We start from the raw sequence: 19,876 nt of genomic DNA, 5'->3' as shown, positions 1-19,876 counted from the left end.
CAAAAGTGATAAATAAGTGGCTCGGGGAACAAAACATCGATATTTTGGGTCCATGGCCAGGAAACTCCCCAGACCTTAATCCCATTGAGAACTTGTGGTCAATCCTCAAGAGGCGGGTGGACAAATAAAACCCCACAAATTCTGACAAACTCCAAGCATTGATTATGCAAGAATGGGCTGCCATCAGTCAGGATGCGGCCCAGCAGTAAATTGACAGCATGCCAGGACAGATTGCAGAGGTCTTGAAAAAGAAGGGTCAACACTGCAAATATTGACTCTTTGCATCAACTTCATGTAATTGTCAATAAAAGCCTTTGACACTTATGAAATGCTTGTAATTATACTTCAGTATTCCATAGAAACATCTGACAAAAATATCTAGACACTGAAGCAGCAAACTTTGTGAAAATTAATATTTGTGTCATTCTCAAAACTTTTGGCCACGACTGTATCTATTCTTCGACTTTGATCGTGAAATCTAATAATTTAAAATAGGCTGATTGCAGAATAACATAATGACAAGATATTGCAAATGTAAGGTATATTATTTAGTAAATGAAGTGTAAATACATGTTGACAGCATTGTAAAAAAAAAAGCACACATTAAGTCCATAGAAGGCAATGATCAAAGAAATACAAAATATTCTCAATTGAATAGAATTTTACACAATGAAGGCAGACTGACATTATTGTTCTTGGCACCAAATAATGCATGGACAGAGGCATAAATAATCCCGGTAAACCTTCTTGGAATAATAAAATCATAGAAGTAGAATTAATTATATTTCTATGCAAAGCTAACAGTTGTTCCACTGTTGCCCTTCTATCCCAAAACACATTTAAACTTTCAGCTGCATTAAATTGCAAAACCCAACAATAGTAGATGTACAATAACACAAAAAGCAGTGTGGTCAGGAGTCAGAGTAGTGACTCAACAAACACCTTTAGGTTTCTATGTAAAATCATTTCTGTAACCATAACACTGGCGTTAAATCACATTTTAAAAACCATCTTATTGTAGCACTTACAACACACGTCTGTTAGGAGGCCACGTTTACTTCTCAGCGCAGATTTTCAGCTCACAATGTCTTTTTTTATTTCTGAGGATACAATGTAAACTCTATATTAGGAGCTTGTCAAGGGGTGCAAAATGACTTACATTGTGGGGGAAGAACCCACATCAGTTAGCGTGTGCATTACATAGGCCTAATAGATTCCATAGAATTTGCAATCTGTTACACCACTTTTGTGACACTGAGATATCATAATAATCATTGCACCTTTGCTTTACTTCCCTCCTCTCTTCCTCTACTTTTCTTGCACTCTCAGTATGAGAGGCCTCATTCCATTTAAGTCTCTAGCCCCTACCCCTGTGATTACATATCTGGGCAGGACAGGATATATGATGGAACTTAGCTTCATCACCATATTGCTAACATTTATCCATTCCTTTCAGATTTGGGCATACCAAAAGGAGCAATAGGCAAGAGACTGAAATAGAACAGGGCACATATCTCTCCTTTTTCCTCCTCATCTAAGATCCAGCTTCCTGTTCCTGTCCAAGTGACTCCAATAGGAGCCCCATAGGTGTTCTCTTCAGACCAATGCTCTCCAGCTTGTTCTCCAACTTGTTCTTGAGGCTCCGCAGCCTAACAGAGGCGTGGATCAATATCACTGTAACAGCGATAGAGGGAAAGAGAAAATAGAGGTCAGGGGCATAACAAAGGGAGAGGGGGAGAGAGAGATCTATATGTTTACATTGTGGCAACAAGAATGGGGGGAGGTGAAAGAGAGAATAAATACTAACATAAGATGGGGAAGGCTATGCCGAAGAGGAAGACGGCCACTCCCCCAAGCACTGTGAGGAAGAGGTAGCTGGCCCCCAGAATGGCACCCAGGGCCAGGGACGGGTGGTTCCGGCGGAACCGTCTGATGGGGGCCTGATTCTCTGCTGCCCACACAAACCCCATGAATACCAATGTCACAACTGTGGCCCCCAAGAAGAGATTGAAGGGTTGGAAATACCTGTCAGACCAGGAGGGATATAGAGATGGCTGATGTTAGTTGACTTTTCTCTATAGGTTATAACTCATTATGTCCCATTGGACCATGAATCCAATAAAATGTCGATTAGCTAATATGTGATTATGGAACATGGACCCATCACACACATATCCACAGAATTTGTGATGACTCGTACTACAATAGAAAAGCAGCTAACAAAAGCAGCTGTGCTTGCATGCAGAAAACGTCCACGTCAGAAACTTACCCTACTATTCCCAGGATAGTCAAAAACGAGACGAAATAGTTGGACTGGTAATACAGCAAGTTGTTTATGATCCGATTGTTCCATCTCTCCAGATTACGAATATCTGGCACGGCGAACTGAGCCGAGCCCAAAACAAAATCATCTAAGGTTCGGATAGGCGGCGGCTGCACGTCCATTTTTTCCATGTTCAATCTAATAACAGACCACATCTCCCATAATTCAAAGCATGGTAGGGGGCGTGTTCGGTTACGGACTTGCGTAGGATAATCAACCGCCCCCATATTGCTGCGTACTTGATTGCATCAGAGGGGATGGATAATAAGCCATACAGAATCAACAATTTAATATTTGTTTCCAGTCAATTACACTGTTAACACTTATTTTTATGCATCATAAATACATTAAAATCAACAAATATGGTACAGCATTGTATACATTATATTTCACATGTTTTGAATGACAAAATAATATCTAATTGTGTCAAAAACCATCTCCATCTCAAGTTGTATTACCATAATAACAAATAAAGAGATGGAGTAGGAAAGTGCTCTGGTTCAACAAAGTGGATAGACCTTATAGTGCTTAGGCGTTGGAAATGTGTGGGAATGCAAATGTGTGGGAATGCATGGCATAGTAGCAATAAAGGGAGCGAGGTAAACAGCAGAACAAAGAACAGCGGAGCAGAACACATGAGCTGTGAATGTATATGGACATGGCATTCCATTCCAGCCTTCTGAGTTTGCAAATGGAATCAAAAGATTGGTGTGTTTGTGATGTGACCCTGAATCCTTACCGTTATAAGCCTCACAGTTATGAAAGCTGCCATAAGGAGAGGAAATGGAATGATAGTGCAGTTCTCCTCCCTCGGTGCATTACATTTTACAAGCAAAATCAATTACATCAGTTTTGAACAGCATTGATTTCGTCACCCCTGACACTAATTCTAATCCTAAATACAGTCATTACATACTCACACATACCTGTATTAATGCCTATTCATGATTAGCTACCCATTCTATTTCTGTAACTGTGGTTATACAGCACCAAAAGTCTTAGTCACCACAAAATGCTGGTTTTGTGCATAAATTAATCTGATAAATGTGGGTATAACTCAGGACCAGTCAGAAGGAACACTGGTGAACCGATATAGACAAACATATTCAGAAACAAATAACGCAAATAACCTGTAATCTACCCCTGAGGAATAATAACAATAATAAAGTGCATCTACATTCTTATGACCAATGGGAGGATGGAGGCTGGTTCAGGGTGAGGTTGCTTACACCAGTGAGGTCAGGTTTCAGAGCACCCCTCTCCTCTCTAGTCTGAGATTGTCACAGTTCGCAGGGCTGTAGTTAGGCCCAGCAGCTCCATGGAACCTACTGGAACCCAGTCTGCTGTTGGCTGGCATCCTTAGGAGGAAGCTGGCTGGGGTCATCCACAAAGGGACTCGCTGGATAGGAGAAAGAACCATATTTCTACTGTGGTAGTTACTGCTGTGTGGGGGTTTTCAGAGAAATATAACTAGGGTTGTGACATTCATTCAATTCCCATTAAAATGTACAGTACCAGTCAAAAGTTTGGGAACACCTACTCATTCAAGGGTTTTTCTTTATTTTCACTCTTTTCTACACTGTAGAATAATAGTGAAGACATCTTTACCCTGAAATAACACATTTGGAATCATTTAGTAACCAAAAGTGTTGAACAAAATATATTTAATATTTTAGATTCTTCAAAGTAGCCACCCTTTGCCTTCATGACAGCTTTGCACACTCTTGGCATTCTCTCAACCAGCTTCATGAGGAATGCTTTTCCAACAGTCTTGAAGGAGTTCCCACATATGCTAAGCACTTGTTGGCTGCTTTTCCTTCACTCTGCAGTCTAACTCATCCCAAACCATCTCAATTGGCTTGAGGTCGGGTGATTGTGGAAGCTAGGTCATCTGATGCACCACTCCATCACTCTGCTTCTTGGTCAAATAGCCCTTACACAGCCTGGAGGTGTGTTGGGTCATTGTCCTGTTAAAAAACAAATGATAGTCCCACTAAGCTCAAACCAGATGGGATGGCGTATCGCTGCAGAATGCTGTGTAGCAATGCAGGTTAAGTGTGCCTTGAATTCTAAATAAATCAGTGACAGCGTCACCAGAAAATCACCCCCACACCATCACACCTCCTCCTCCATGCTTCCAGTGGGAACCACACATGCGGAGATCATCCGTTCACCTACTCTGCGTCTCACAAAGACACGGCGGTTGGATCACAAAAATAAAAATCTGCTCTTTTTTGTGAAAATGGTTCTAAAATCTTTTTTTTAGGCATGTCCAGAATGTCGCTAGTTCGGCATGACCGAAGTCACTGTTTTTGGTGACAAAAATAGAAATCTGCTATTTTTTGTGAAAATGGTTTTAAAATGTTTTTTTTTATAGGCCTGTCCAGAATGTCGCTAATTCGGCATGACCGGAGTCACAGTTTTTTTGTCACAAAAATGAAAAAATAAAAAAAAATCCTGCACTTAAAAAAAAAAAATGGTTCTAAAATCTTTTTTTTAGGCATGTCCAGAATGTCGCTAGTTTGGCATGACCGAAGTCACTGTTTTTGGTGACAAAAATGAAAAAAAAATCTGCGCTTTTTGTGAAAATTGTTTTAAAATGTTTTTCTAGGCCTGTCCAGAATGCCGCTAGTTCGGCATGACCGGAGTCACCGTTTTTGGATCACAAAAATAAAAATATGTACTTTTTGTGAAAATTGTTTTAAAATGTTTTTTCTAGGTCTGTCCAGAATGACGCTAGTTCGACATGACCGGAGTCACCAATTTTGGGTCACAAAAATGAAGAAATAAAAAATAGAATTTTTTTGGGAAAATGGTTTTAAAAACTTTTTTTAGGCCTCCAGAATGTCGCTAGTTCGGCATGACCGGAGTCACTGTTTTTGTGTCAGGAAAATGAAAAAAAAAAAAAATCTTAGCTTTAAAAAAAAATGGTTCTAAAATCTTTTTTTTAGGCATGTCCAGAATGTCGCTAGTTCGGCATGACCGAAATCACTGTTTTTGGTGACAAAAATAGAAATCTGCTATTTTTTGTGAAAATGGTTTCACGCAGTCTCCTCTGAACAGTTGATGTTGAGATGGATCTGTTACTTGAACTCTGTGAAGCATTTATTTGGTCTGCAATCTGAGGTGCAGTTAACTCTAATGAACTTATCCTCTGCAGCAGAGGTAACTCTGGGTCTTCCTTTCCTGTGGCGGTCCTCATGAGAGCCAGTTTTATCATAGCGCTTGATGGTTTTTGCAACTGCACTTAACCCGTTAGGGCTAGGGGGCAGTATTGACACGGCCGGATAAAAAACGTACCCGATTTAATCTGGTTACTACTCCTGCCCAGTAACTAGAATATGCATATAATTATTGGCTTTGGATAGAAAACACCCTAAAGTTTCTAAAACTGTTTGAATGGTGTCTGTGAGTATAACAGAACTCAAATGGCAGGCCAAAACCTGAGAAGATTCCATGCAGGAAGTGGCCTGTCTGACAAGTTGTGTTTCATCTTGGCTCTTTTTATTGAAGACTGAGGATCTTTGCTCTAACGTGACACTTCCTACGGCTCCCATAGGCTCTCAGAGCCCGGGAAAAAGCTGAACGATATCGAGGCAGCCTCTGGCTGAAACACATTATCGCTTTTGCCAAGTGGCCGATCAGAGTACTATGGGCTTATGCGCGTGCCCGAGTCGACCGAATGCTTTATTTTCTTTCGTCCGTTTACCTAAACGCAGATTCCCGGTCGGAATATTATCGCTTTTTGAGAAAAATGAGAAAAATGGCATAAAAATTGATTTTAAACAGCGGTTGACATGCTTCGAAGTACGGTAATGGAATATTTAGAATTTTTTTGTCACGAATTGCGCCATGCTCGTCACCCTTATTTACCCTTTCGGATAGTGTCTTGAACGCACGAACAAAACGCCGCTGTTTGGATATAACTATGGATTATTTTGAACCAAACCAACATTTGTTATTGAAGTAGAAGCCCTGGGAGTGCATTCTGACGAAGACAGCAAAGGTAATAAAATGTTTCTTATAGTAAATCTGACTTTGGTGAATGCTAAACTTGCTGGGTGTCTAAATAGCTAGCCCTGTGATGCCGGGCTATCTACTGAGAATATTGCAAAATGTGCTTTCACCGAAAAGCAATTTTAAAAATCGGACATATCGAGTGCATAGAGGAGTTCTGTATCTATAATTCTTAAAATAATTGTCACCGGCAGTGTTCGGTGGGAATGCTAGTCACATGCTAATGTAAAAAGCTGGTTTTTGATATAAATATGAACTTGATTGAACAAAACATGCATGTATTGTATAACATAATGTCCTAGGGTTGTCATCTGATGAAGATCATCAAAGGTTAGTGCTGCATTTAGCTGTGGTTTGGGTTTATGTGACATTATATGCTAGCTTGAAAAATGGGTGTCTGATTATTTCTGGCTGGGTACTCTGCTGACATAATCTAATGTTTTGCTTTCGTTGTAAAGCCTTTTTGAAATCGGACAGTGTGGTTAGATTAACGAGAGTCTTGTCTTTAAAATGGTGTAAAATAGTCATATGTTTGAAAAATTGAAGTTTTTGCATTTTTGAATAACGCGCCACGGGATTACACTGGCTATTACGTAGGTGGGACGATTTGGTGCCACCTACCCTAGAGAGGTTAAGAAACTTTTAAAGTTCTTGAAATGTTCCGTATTGACTGACCTTCATGTCTTAAAGTAATGATGGACTGTCATTTCTCTTCACTTATGTGAGCTGTTCTTGCCATAATATGGACTTGGTCTTTTACCAAATAGGACTATCTTCTGTAAACCACCCCAATTGATTGGCTCAAAGAAATTCCACCAATTAACTTTTAACAAGGCACACCTGTTAATTGAAATGCATTCCAGGTGACTACCTCATGGAGCTAGTTGAGAGAATGCAAAGAGTGTGCAAAGCTGTCATCAAGGCAAAGGGTGACTACTTTAAATAATCTCAAATATATTTTGATTTGTTTAACACTTTTTTGGTTACTACATGATTCCATATGTTATTTCACTATTATTCTACTACGTAGAAAATAGTAAAAATACAGAAAAACCCTGGAATTAGTAGGTGTGTCCAAACGTTTGACTGACCTGACTGCACTGCTTGATTTGACTGCATACAGAGTTCAGTCAAATCAGGCTTCTACAACGGTTCCAGGGATGTCTCTTAACATTACTTACGGTTCTGAAACTGCTGTGCGGTGTATCTGGTGAGAAGGATCCCAAAGCCCTCGATCAAGGCCAACAGGATGCCCCCCATCATGGCTGACCCCACCATAGCCAAAGGCCCACCTGAGGAGAGCACAAAGCCAACAGTCAAGCCCTTGAGCTAATCTGACTTTGTTGGGTGGGTGGGGCAAGATGGTCAAGCAGGAGGTGGAGATCAGAGGGTCTTGAAAAAAAAAATGAAATATACTAAATCTGTTACATGTTGAATAAATGTATTGTCAAATTAATGTTTGTCTCAACACTCACTGCGTGCAGCCAGGACTGCCCCAGTCATCGCCCCACTAGTTATAGAGTTCCAGGGGTCCTCTTTCCCTCGAATACGGACCAGACCACAGTCGATTGTAGAGAAGAGTCCACCCCACACAGCAAAGCTACCTGCAGGAACATCACATACACCGTTAGTGATATATAGGGCTGGCACAATTACTGTATAACGTGTAACCAACGGTTATGGATAAAGACCATCATGAAAATAAAATAACCATCATAACCAGCTGACTGATGACGGGACGGCCGGCATTCGTGATGATGAATGGTGTTTGTACTTTGTGCAGTACAAGAGAGAACTATTGTAAAGACAGTGACCCTTACCGCCGATCTGTGGAGCTCTTAATCTCACAGCATTGGCGCTACCTTTTAGTCTATGCCGAAAGCCCTGTGCAGAGATGGAGACATTTCTTATCGATCACTGTTCTTATATTGATCTTAAAATATCTTTCATAAGCTAAGAGAGACTCTTTCAAACTCACCACAGGAGCATTCCGAAAGCCCTTGACTGACTGGAACACCCCTCCGCCGATGGCCCCCATGGTGAACGCACCACCACAGTCATCTACTATTCTCCAGGGACTGAGAAGTGTGTGTAAAGGCCATGGGTAAATAAACCACAATACAGATATATTAACGAGAAATCACATGTCTATCTATGCATAAATATGTAGGCCTATTACTGGTATATAAACGATTTACCTAATATACTGTAGCGACCCGCTTGGACAGTTATATGCCTGTGTTCTGATGTGTGGTTATCAGGGTACGTTTATCAGTGTGCTCTGGGTTTGGCGGATCCAGCATACCTGCATACATACCAGTCCCCCTTGCTGTCTGCCAATCAAAGGAATGCCTGGAATGTTTCAGTGCCAGGCATCCTTGTGTGAGTTCTGGTTAATAAAACGTTCAATTTGAAAACGCCATCCTCTGTTGTGGACATTCTTTCATGTATGAGCTATCAAGGTCTTTACAATACTATAACTATCTACCTAATACTAGTTAATAGTAATATTAGCTTGGTTACGAATTATAAACCATTAACAAACCTTTTATAAAGATCATTTATAATGGCGAGTTTAAAGCAAGAACCAGTGTAAGCGCCAGTTTTGTCACATCATTTACTAGACCTAAATCTTCCACATCCTTAGACAATGTCTAGCGAGCTAGCTATGCTTGGCTAGTTGTAGCAATGTTACGCAACACGTTTAGCAAGCTAGCTAAGGTTAAGTTACTGCTAGCGGACAAAACTCCACTCCATGGTGAAGGAACTTCGTCAAAAACTTCCTTCATCATGGATGGAGTGGAGTTTAGTCTGCTGGTTAGCTAATTCAACCATCATTTGCGTAATGACTCTGGCATAAAAGGCATAATAAGCATTATGGTGAAGCAGAAAAGTATGTTGGCTAAAGAGAGATAGCACCAACATTGACAACTGTCTACTTAATTGTCTGTCTGAAATGTACTTTACCAAGGTTCACGGGCATATTCCTCCATGTTTGTTGTTGCTGTCCGTGCTATGACGACACATTTCTGAGACTAATACCACAATCGAAACAATCGGGAACAGGAAAAAATGGGAATTTCGACCAAAGGGCGTTCAAAACAACTGGGAACTCGGGAAAAAATTAGCTCCGATTGGGAAAAAACAATTTGAACGGTCATTCAACTCGGAATTCTAACACAGGAACTCGGGCCTCTTTCTAGAGCTCCGACTTTCCGACCTGAAGACCACTGACGTCAGGATTTGATCTCGTATGTTTCCGAATTCCCAGCTATTTTGAACGCGGCAACCGACTCACTCCCCCAAGTAATGACGCAATCAGTGTGCGCTTGAGCTGTGTGACTGGCTAGATTTCGATCCACATCTGAACTAAAGTAAGGACACATTTGGATGCAGGTAATTATAAACGGGTATTCACATTTGATTACATTAACGTTTTCCCTATACGACTAATTTTGATTGGCTGCAAACGTTAGTTAGCTAGCCACTGACGGTGGGTAGCGAGTGAGGTAGCTAGCTACACGTTAGAAAATAGTATGTATGGCTAGTTAGCTAGTTTGGTACCATCGACTCAACGGGCTATAACGTTAATTGTTCATTTTCTCCTGTAGGATGCCTCTGCCCCCGGCGTTACTGGCTCGCCTAGCCAAAAGAGGGATTCTTAAGCACTCAGATCAAGGTATGGCTACAACAACAAATAAATAATGTTTACTCACTGCAAAAATGCTAGCTGGTAGGTAAAAATTTTCACGTCCTGTCTCTAGATGCGGATGAGGAGATCATTGCTGAAGACTATGATGACAACAATGTAGATTATGAGGCCACTGCCCGTGAGAATTTACCTCCCAACTGGTACAAAGTATTTGACCCTATTTGGTAAGCACTCTTTTTCAGATTCTCCACTAAACATGTAAATTGCACAACACCTATTGGGTATGGCTAGCGGACAGCAGCTATTATGGAGTGATTTGTTTTTGGTTGTGGACTGACTTTAAAATCCCATGTATTTTCTATCCTTAGTGGTCTGCCATACTACTGGAATGTGGAATCTGACCTGGTTGCCTGGCTGTCCCCAACTGACCCCACATCTGTGATAACCAAAGCTGCCAAGAAGTCAAGGGGTAAGAAGAGTTCTAGCTTGACCACCCAGTAGAGCGGAGACTGTTTAATGTATTTAGGATGGATTTGATTCTGACAATCTTGGTCTTGCTGCTGCTCCAGTTTCAACTGCTCTGCCTACGGCTATGGAACCCTAACCAGTTCACCGGATGTGCTACCTTGTCCCGGACCTGCTGTTTTTGACTCTCTTTCTATCGTAGCTGCTGTCTGTAACTCTGAATGCTCGGCTATGAAAAGCCAACTGGGTTTTAGGCTGGCTTTCTGTATAGCACTTTGTGACATCGGCTGATGTAAAAAGGGCTTTATAAATACATTTGATTGATTGATCTTACTTACTGAAATATTCTCTGTGTTTCTATCTTACAGCAGAGGTTGCGGAGGACAGAGGAGAGAGACAAATTGAGAAGCCAGACAGAGAAAGGGAGCGAGAGAGGGACAAAGATCGGGAACCAGAAATGGAGAGGGAAAGAGGGAGGAATGATGGGAGGGAAAGAGACAGGCGGATGCAGAGGAGAGAAGACTTTGCTCCCTACAGCAAGAACAAACGAGGTAAAGATTCATAACTTGCATCTCTTGCTCAAAACAAATATTGCAGCCATACCCAAATCAAATGGCTTATGTACACTTGCTAACAGGTTTCTGTAAACTGTATTTTGCAGGGAGGAAGGATGAGGAGATGGACCCAATGGATCCCAGTGCTTATTCTGATGCTCCCAAGTAAGGCCACTGACCCAATCATTCATTGCTACCTTTCCTTGCATCATAAGCTTATGTCCATTGTCAGAAATCCCTGGCACTCTTTTTCTCCTGCCCTGTATGTAGGGCTGTGGTGGTCATCAAATTATGTCAACTGGTAACTGTCATGCAAATAACTGCCGTCGCACGGTAATTGACCATTAATTAACATAAACACAATTACCATAGCCTACAAGCCACTGATCCGGACCTTTGGAACATCTACATTTTAAAGTGTTGTCAATCCATTTAATATTGCCTACACCATCTCAATAAATTTTGGGCAGTTCTAAATAAATATTATATGAAGTAAATGTAGCCTATTTCGGAAGAATAGAATAGCATATTCTGAGTCATCCTTATGTTAGGCCCTGATCTGGCTATGCCATATGGCTGTGGGCTACACTAGTTCATTTAGCAGGCAAGATTGCTTATACTTCCTGTGGCATTATTTTATAGTAAGAACAATACAATTGAACATCGCTAAATAAAATAGAAAGGAGTGCGCACATATATTGGCATTCCACATGAGAAAGGTTGCCGACTCCTCGTGTAGCCTATTACCGGCAACTTCAGGAGAATAATGGCAGAATCTGCGAATGTCAGCGGGAGGAGAATAGTTGGGTCAGGTTTTTTTACTTCTGGTTATCAAGATCTATCTAGATCTCTGGCGCCCTCTTGAGGCATCAAACCGTAAGCTTAAAGCATCAGACAAGCTCAATGCATTTAGTTGGTTTTATTAAAACATATAGGGTGTGTCTATATATAGAGAAATACACTTTACACATTTCGGCTCATCGATTGGTCAAAAGAACAGACTACTTTTGGTCGACCAAGATTTTTTTTTTGTCGGGGATAAGCCCTAAAATTAAGCATATAGGAGGACCTGTTTCAAATGATCACTTTATTTTTGTGTTGAGTGGTTAATAAAGTGATCATTTGAAACAGGTCCTCCTATATGCCTAAGTTTATACCACAGGTATGACAAAACATGTATTTTTACTGTTCTAATTATGTTTGTAACCAGTTTTTAATAGCCAAAAGGGACCTTGGGGGTTTGTGGTATATGGCCAATATGTGAGGGCTGTATCCAGGCACTCCGTATTGCGTTGTGCATAAGACCAGCCCTTAGCCGTGGTATATTGGCCATATACCACACCCCTCATGCATTATTGCTTTATTTTATAGGAAGTAACTGTAAAAGTACTACTGGTGATATATGTAATGGGGAATTGACATACACTAGTTATGAAACAATGAATGTGCACAATTTGGCTGGAGAGAGTGCATTCTGGAGAGAGTTGTGCATCTGCGGTCAATCTGACATCTGCATCGGCCATGCAGCATTTACGGTGATATGGCCTCAACAGAAGTCAGGTCATTCATGCTTCTTGCGCTTCACGGGGCAGTGCAGAGCTGTTATCAAGGAAGTGAGTTTGTGTTTATACAGGATGTACTGCCCCCACCTACCATCAACCAATCATGTCAATGCGGCGCTATACAGTGCCCTCTGTATTGTTACAATATTAGGGAGGCGCATGGCGATGCGCTACAGAGCTCTATTTGGCCTATGGAGACTCACAATTGCATCATAACCTCCATATGGAGCCTCCGACCACATTTTTGAATCAAGCATAAATGTTTTTTTTGTCTAGGCCTCCAATGGATTCATTCACTGAGATGGCTGCAAATTTATATAGTGCATTCAGAAAGTATTCAGACCCCTTGACTTTTTCCACATTTTGTTAAGTTACAGCCTTATTCTAAAATGGATTCAATTGTTTCTTTTATCTCATAAATCTACACACAATACCCCATAATGATAAAGCAAAAACGTTTTTATTTTTTACATTTTTGCAAATGTATAAAAAACCAATTGAAATCACATTTACATAAGTATTCCGACCCTTTACTCAGTACTTTGTGGAAGCACCTTTGGCAGCGATTACAGCCCCAAGTCTTCTTGGGTATGACCCTACAAGCTTGGCACACCTGTATTTGTGGAGTTTCTCCCAAACTCCAAGCAGGCTGTCATGTGCCTTTGACTGAGGAGTGGCTTCCGTCTGGCCACTCTACCATAAAGATCTGATTGGTGGAATGCTGCAGAGATGGTTGTCCTTCTGAAAGGTTTTCCCATCTCCACAGAGGAACTCTGGAACTCTGTCAGGGTGACCATCTGGTTCTTGGCCACCTCCCTGACCAAGGCCCTTCTCTCCTGATTGGTCAGGCGAGTTTTGGTGGTTCCAAACTTTTTCCATTTAAGAATGATGGAGGCCACTGTGTTCTTGGGGACCTTCAATGCTGCAGAAATGTTTTGGTACCCTTCCCCAGATCTGTGCCAGTCTCGGCGCTCTAACGACAATTCCTTCGGCCTTTTTGCTCTGACATGCACGGTCAACTGTGGGACCTTATATAGACAGGTGTGTGCCTTTCCAAATCATGTCCAATCAATTGAATTTACCACAGGTGGACTCCAAGTTGTAGAAACATCTCAAGGATGATCAATGGAAACGGGATGCACCTGAGCTCAATTTCAAGTCTCATAGCAAAGGGTCTGAATACTTATGTAAATAAGGTTTGTTTTTCATTACATTTGCAAAAATATCTAAAAACAAGTTTTTGCTTTGTCATTATGGGGTATTGTGTGTAGATTGAGGGGGGTTAAAAAATAATTGTATCCATTTTAGAATAAGGCTGTAACGTAACAAAATGTGGGAAAATGGAAGGGGTCTGAATACTTTCCGAATGCACTGTATGTGTGAAATAATTTTTTAGAATGGTCTACAAAAAAACGTGTCATCAATAGCCTACTTGAATGGAGGAAGCGCTTCACGCAGTTACGTTTTTAATATGCCTGGTAGGCTACAGCTGTTGTAAAGCGGATTAATGTGCTTAATTTTAAGAATTGAGTAATAAATATAGCAGCATGAGAAAGCTTGGAAACTCTTTGAAATAGTGGCCAGTCAAAACAATTTTACACGCGATTGTGTAATGACTTGGCTTATAAGAACACGTCTCACTAGGCTCTGTAGGCCATGGGCTTTCCAACGCTGTTCAGGGGTCCTATGTCTATAGGCTACGCTTAGTTATTTGGCCACTTTAGTTGTGATACGAACCTTTTCAAAACATGTATGCCTAGGCTAGCTACAAAAATGCATGTGCTGTTTCTTGCCTTAGACTGCACACGCTGGGAAAGTGAGGATATTCTCACCTATCAGACTATTCTCAATTTAATATTTTCCTTACATATACTAAGTAATATATGTTTGAAATTAGTTATGACTTAGAATGGGTCATTATCATGGACCCTAATGTGACCAATAACATTTTATTGGTAACATACACGTGGTTAGCAGATGTTATTGCGCGAGTAGCGAAATGCTTGTGCTTCTAGTTCCGACAGTGCAGTAATATCTAACAAGTAATCTAACAATTCCCCAACAACTACCTAATACACACAAATCTAAGTAAAGGGATGGAATAAGAATATACACATATAATATATTGATGAGCAACTACCGAGCGGCATAGGCAAGATGCAATAGATGGTATAAAATACAGAATATACATATGGGATGAGAATGCAAGATACGTAAACATTAAAGTTGCATTATTAAAGTGGCATTATTAAAGTGACTAGTGATCCATTTATTAAAGTGGCCAATGATTTCAAGTCTGTATGTAGGCAGCATAATAGCGAATGGAGGACGCTTCTCCTGCGGTTCGTTTTCATGCCAGCCAGGCAGGCTTCTCCGGTTGTTTATTTATTTAACTAGGCAAGTCAGTTAAGAACAAATTCTTATTTACAATGACGGCCTAGACCGGCCAAACCCTAACGACGATGGGCCAATTGTGCGCCGCCCAATGGGACTCCCAATCACGGCCGGTTGTGATACGGCCTGGAATTGAACCAGGTCTGTAGTGATGCCTCTAGCACGATGCAGTGCCTTAGACTCGGGAGTGAAGCAATGTGCTTAATATTAGGAAAGTGGAAATATAGTAATCCTAGTGGTGTTGGAGGGCCAGTAGGAGGCACTCTTTCCTCTGGTCTAAAAAAAATATCCCAATGCCCATGGCAGTGATTGGGGACATTGCCCTGTGTAGGGTGCCGTCTTTTGGATGGGACGTTAAACGGGTGTCCTGGCTCTCTGTGGTCACTAAAGATTCCATGGCACTTATCGTAAGAGTAGGTGTGTTAACCCCGATGTCCTGGCTAAATTCCCAACCTGGTCTTCATACTGTACTATCATGGCCACCTAATCATCCCCAGCTTTCAATTGGTTCATTCATCCCCCCCCCCTCCTCTGAAACTATTCCCCAGGTCGTTGCTGTAAATGACAACGTGTTCTCAGTCAACTTACCTGCTTAAATAAGGGTTAAATAAAAAAGCCTATGGGATCCTCTTTTGTAAGAGGCCATTAACTCAGTTCTCACGCTATTGCATAGCATATAGAAATATTGTGAAACATGGGCTACAGAAACACTTATTTCATGCCATGCATCAACCAGCTATTAGGAGCTGGCTTTAGCCGCTCACTCTGAATGTCAGGGCTCTCATTAAGAGTTTGATTTGATTGCATTTTCAGTGACGTCAGTGTTTAGAGGGACAATGGAGCAATGAGTACCCGGCCATTATCAAGTTTGGTAGGCTACTAATGACCAACGGCATTCAGAGTGCAGTGTTGAAGAAACCTAGCTACCGTGACTCAATAGTCACGTGGAAATTTAACTGCGGTCATGACTCGTAACACGGTCACTGTAACAGCCTTTCTGCATGCATCTAAAATGTATTTTTATCTACACAGGGGCAATTGGTCCACTGGCTTGCCCAAGCGTAATGAGGCGAAGACGGGGGCAGACACCACGGCAGCAGGGCCTCTGTTCCAGCAGCGGCCGTACCCCAGCCCTGGAGCTGTACTCAGGGCCAACGCAGCCAATAAAAAGCCCCCCAGTGATGATGACGACGACTGACCACAGGGGTTCACACTCAGCAGGAAACACAACTGTGGGCTCCTTGCCTGCTACGTTTGGATGAAGTTACCTTTCTATTCTCAGTCTATACTCTACATGGAATGTGAGACCCCTGCTGACAAAGCTTATCTGGTGAGGCGGAAACAAGTTGTGCTTCTGCACGTGTAAATATTACTTGGTATTCTTTTGGTAGGACTGGAATGTTAACTGTAGCCTACCATTGATCATCAGATGAGTGGCATTTGCTAAATAAATGCTAAATAAATGACTTGTGCTGTTTTTTTCCCCTTTTGAAAAGAGGCTACATGTGCAATGCTATTGCAGTAATAATGGCAAATAAAGGGCATCATTCTGAATATATTAGTATTACCATTTTATTTATATATATATATATATATACACTGCTCAAAAAAATAAAGGGAACACTTAAACAACACAATGTAACTCCAAGTCAATCACACTTCTGTGAAATCAAACTGTCCACTTAGGAAGCAACACTGATTGACAAATTTCACATGCTGTTGTGCAAATGGGATAGACAACAGGTGGAAATTATAGGCAATTAGCAAGACACCCCCAATAAAGGAGTGGTTCTGCAGGTGGGGACCACAGACCACTTCTCAGTTCCTATGCTTCCTGGCTGATGTTTTGGTCACTTTTGAATGCTGGCGGTGCTTTCACTCTAGTGGTAGCATGAGACGGAGTCTACAACCCACACAAGTGGCTCAGGTAGTGCAGCTCATGAAGGTTTGCTGTGTCTGTCAGCGTAGTGTCCAGAGCATGGAGGGGCTACCAGGAGACAGGCCAGTATATCAGGAGACGTGGAGGAGGCCATAGGAGGGCAACAACCCAGCAGCAGGACCGCTACCTCCGCCTTTGTGCAAGGAGGAGCAGGAGAAGCACTGCCAGAGCCCTGCAAAATGACCTCCAGTAGGCCACAAATGTGCATGTGTCTGCTCAAACGGTCAGAAACAGACTCCATGAGGGTGGTATGAGGGCCCGACGTCCACAGGTGGGGGTTGTGCTTACAGCCCAACATCGTGTAGGACGTTTGGCATTTGCCAGAGAACAGCAAGATTGGAAAATTCGACACTGGCGCCCTGTGCTCTTCACAGATGAAAGCAGGTTCACACTGAGCACGTGACAGAGTCTGGAGACGCCGTGGAGAACGTTCTGCTGCCTGCAACATCCTCCAGCATGACCGGTTTGGCGGTGGGTCAGTCATGGTGTGGGGTGGCATTTCTTTGGGGGGCCACACAGCCCTCCATGTGCTCGCCAGAGGTAGCCTGACTGCCATTAGGTACCGAGATGAGATCCTCAGACCCCTTGTGAGACCATATGCGGGTACGGTTGGCCCTGGGTTCCTCCTAATGCAAGACAATGCTAGACCTCATGTGGCTGGAGTGTGTCAGCAGTTACTGCAAGAGGAAGGCATTGATGCTATGGACTGGCCCGCCCGTTCCCCAGACCTGAATCCAATTGAGCACATCTGGGACATCATGTCTCGCTCCATCCACCAACGCCACGTTGCACCACAGACTGTCCAGGAGTTGGCGGATGCTTTAGTCCAGGTCTGGGAGGAGATCCCTCAGGAGACTATCCGCCACCTCATCAGGAGCATGCCCAGGCATTGTAGGGAGGTCATACAGGCACGTGGAGGCCACACACACTACTGAGCCTCATTTTGACTTGTTTTAAGGACATTACATCAAAGTTGGATCACCCTGTAGTGTGGTTTTCCACTTTAATTTTGAGTGTGACTCCAAATCCAGACCTCCATGGGTTGATAAATTGGATTTCCATTGATTATTTTTGTGTGATTTTGTTGTCAGCACATTCAACTATGTAAAGAAAAAAGTATTTAATAAGATTGTTTCTTTCATTCAGATCTAGGATGTGTTGTTTAAGTGTTCCCTTTATTTTTTGGAGCAGTATATATACACACATATATATACACATAGTTGAAGTCGGAAGTTTACATACACCTTAGTCAAATATATTTAAACTCAGTTTTTCACAATTCCTGACATTTAATCCTGGTAATAATTTCCTGTCTGAGGTCAGTTAGGATCACCACTTTATTTTAAGAATGTGAAATGTGAGAATAATAGTAGAGAATGATTTAGTTCAGCTTTTATTTCTTTCATCACATTCCCAGTGGGTCAGAAGTTTACATACTCAATTAGTATTTGGTAGCATTGCCTTTAAATTGTTTAATTTGGGTCAAACGTTTCGGGTAGCCTTCCACAAGCTTCCCACAATAAGTTGGGTGAATTTTGGCCCATTCCTCCTGACAGAGCTGGTGTAACTGAGTCAGGTTTGTAGGCCTCCTTGCTCGCACATGCTTTTCCAGTTCTGCCCACAAATTTTCTATAGGATTGAGGTCAGGGCTTTGTGATGGCCACTCCAATACCTTGACTTTGTTGTCCTTAAGCCATTTTGCCACAACTTTGGAAATATGCTTGGGTCATTGTCCATTTGGAAGACCCATTTGCGACCAAGCTTTAACTTCCTGACTAATGTCTTGATGTTGCTTCAATATATCCACATCATTTTCCTCCCTCATGATGCCATCTATTTTGTGAAGTGCACCAGTGCCTCCTGTAGCAAAGCACCCCCACAACATGATGCTGCCACCCCCGTGCTTCACAGTTGGGATGGTGTTCTTCGGCTTGCAAGTCTCCCCCTTTTTCCTCCAAACATAACAATGGTCATTATGGCCAAACAGTTCCATTTTTGTTTCATCAGTCCAGAGGACATTTCTCCAAAAAGTATGATCTTTGTCCCCATTTGCGGTTCCAACCGTAGTCTGGCTTTTTATGGCGGTTTTGGAGCAGTGGCTTCTTCCTTGCTGAGCGGCCTTTCAGGCTATGTCGATATAGGACTTGTTTTACTGTGGATATAGATACCTTTGTACCGGTTTCCTCCAGCATCTTCACAAGGTTGACTTGCACTTTTCACACCAAAGTATGTTCATCTCTAGGAGACAGAACGCGTCTCCTTCCTGAGCGGTTTGACAGCTGCGTGGTTCCATGGTGTTTATACTTGTGTACTATTGTTTGTACAGATGAACGTGGGACCTTCAGGCGTTTTGAAATTGCTAACAAGGATGAACCAGACTTTGAGGTCTACAATTTTTTTTCTGAGGTCTTGGCTGATTTCTTTTGATTTTCCCATGTCAAGCAAAGAGGCACTGAGTTTGAAGGTAGGTCTTGAAATATACTGCTCAAACAAATAAAGGGAACACTTAAACAACACATCCTAGATCTGAATGAAAGAAATAATCTTATTAAATACTTTTTTCTTTACATAGTTGAATGTGCTGACAACAAAATCACACAAAAATAATCAATGGAAATCCAATTTATCAACCCATGGAGGTCTGGATTTGGAGTCACACTCAAAATTAAAGTGGAAAACCACACTACAGGCTGATCCAACTTTGATGTAATGTCCTTAAAACAAGTCAAAATGAGGCTCAGTAGTGTGTGTGGCCTCCACGTGCCTGTATGACCTCCCTACAATGCCTGGGCATGCTCCTGATGAGGTGGCGGATGGTCTCCTGAGGGATCTCCTCCCAGACCTGGACTAAAGCATCCGCCAACTCCTGGACAGTCTGTGGTGCAACGTGGCGTTGGTGGATGGAGCGAGACATGATGTCCCAGATGTGCTCAATTGGATTCAGATCTGGGGAACGGGCGGGCCAGTCCA

At 42.0% G+C, this 19,876-nt stretch overlaps 3 protein-coding genes across 3 annotated transcripts; 1 reads left to right on the top strand and 2 right to left on the bottom strand.

The window, feature by feature from the left end:
- Nucleotides 1-535: 535 nt before the first annotated feature.
- On the bottom strand, nucleotides 536-2,493 carry LOC106567233 (PRA1 family protein 2). Its single transcript, XM_014136275.3, has 3 exons — nucleotides 2,270-2,493; nucleotides 1,808-2,025; nucleotides 536-1,674 (listed from the first exon to the last, which is right to left on the bottom strand). The coding sequence occupies exons 1-3, from the start codon at nucleotides 2,476-2,478 to the stop codon at nucleotides 1,535-1,537; spliced, it is 567 nt and encodes a 188-aa protein (XP_013991750.3). The 5' UTR covers nucleotides 2,479-2,493; the 3' UTR covers nucleotides 536-1,534.
- A 104-nt stretch (nucleotides 2,494-2,597) lies between these two features.
- Nucleotides 2,598-9,592, bottom strand: LOC106567234 (translocase of inner mitochondrial membrane 17B). Its single transcript, XM_014136276.3, has 6 exons — nucleotides 9,308-9,592; nucleotides 8,319-8,418; nucleotides 8,161-8,224; nucleotides 7,816-7,944; nucleotides 7,522-7,632; nucleotides 2,598-3,722 (listed from the first exon to the last, which is right to left on the bottom strand). Exons 1-6 carry the CDS (start codon nucleotides 9,331-9,333, stop codon nucleotides 3,649-3,651), a joined length of 504 nt encoding a protein of 167 aa, XP_013991751.1. The 5' UTR covers nucleotides 9,334-9,592; the 3' UTR covers nucleotides 2,598-3,648.
- Nucleotides 9,593-9,668: 76 nt separating this feature from the next.
- On the top strand, nucleotides 9,669-16,518 carry pqbp1 (polyglutamine binding protein 1). Its single transcript, NM_001146422.1, has 7 exons — nucleotides 9,669-9,736; nucleotides 9,952-10,019; nucleotides 10,105-10,216; nucleotides 10,361-10,461; nucleotides 10,826-11,008; nucleotides 11,119-11,176; nucleotides 16,000-16,518. The coding sequence occupies exons 2-7, from the start codon at nucleotides 9,953-9,955 to the stop codon at nucleotides 16,163-16,165; spliced, it is 687 nt and encodes a 228-aa protein (NP_001139894.1). The 5' UTR covers nucleotides 9,669-9,736; nucleotide 9,952; the 3' UTR covers nucleotides 16,166-16,518.
- Nucleotides 16,519-19,876: the final 3,358 nt, after the last annotated feature.

This window comes from Salmo salar, chromosome 13 (genome assembly GCF_965601325.2).
Source record: "Salmo salar chromosome 13, fSalSal1, whole genome shotgun sequence".
Classification (NCBI taxonomy): Eukaryota; Metazoa; Chordata; class Actinopteri; order Salmoniformes; family Salmonidae; genus Salmo; species Salmo salar.
Note: the sequence above shows the minus strand (reverse complement) of the source record. Positions and strands in the feature narration are given on the sequence as shown.

Coding starts and splice junctions, on each gene's coding strand:
- LOC106567233 (XM_014136275.3), bottom strand. CDS start 2,478: ATGTGGTCTGTTATTAGATTGAACATGGAAAAAATGGACGTGCAGCCG. Junction 2,026..2,269: donor ACTATCCTGGGAATAGTAGG/GTAAGTTTCTGA, acceptor CTGGTCTGACAG/GTATTTCCAACCCTTCAATC. Junction 1,675..1,807: donor CATAGCCTTCCCCATCTTAT/GTTAGTATTTAT, acceptor TCGCTGTTACAG/TGATATTGATCCACGCCTCT.
- LOC106567234 (XM_014136276.3), bottom strand. CDS start 9,333: ATGGAGGAATATGCCCGTGAACCTTG. Junction 8,419..9,307: donor GAATATGCCCGTGAACCTTG/GTAAAGTACATT, acceptor CACACTTCTCAG/TCCCTGGAGAATAGTAGATG. Junction 7,633..7,815: donor GGCAGTCCTGGCTGCACGCA/GTGAGTGTTGAG, acceptor TGCTCTCCTCAG/GTGGGCCTTTGGCTATGGTG.
- pqbp1 (NM_001146422.1), top strand. CDS start 9,953: ATGCCTCTGCCCCCGGCGTTACTGGCTCGCCTAGCCAAAAGAGGGATT. Junction 10,462..10,825: donor AGCTGCCAAGAAGTCAAGGG/GTAAGAAGAGTT, acceptor TCTATCTTACAG/CAGAGGTTGCGGAGGACAGA. Junction 11,177..15,999: donor GCTTATTCTGATGCTCCCAA/GTAAGGCCACTG, acceptor TTATCTACACAG/GGGCAATTGGTCCACTGGCT.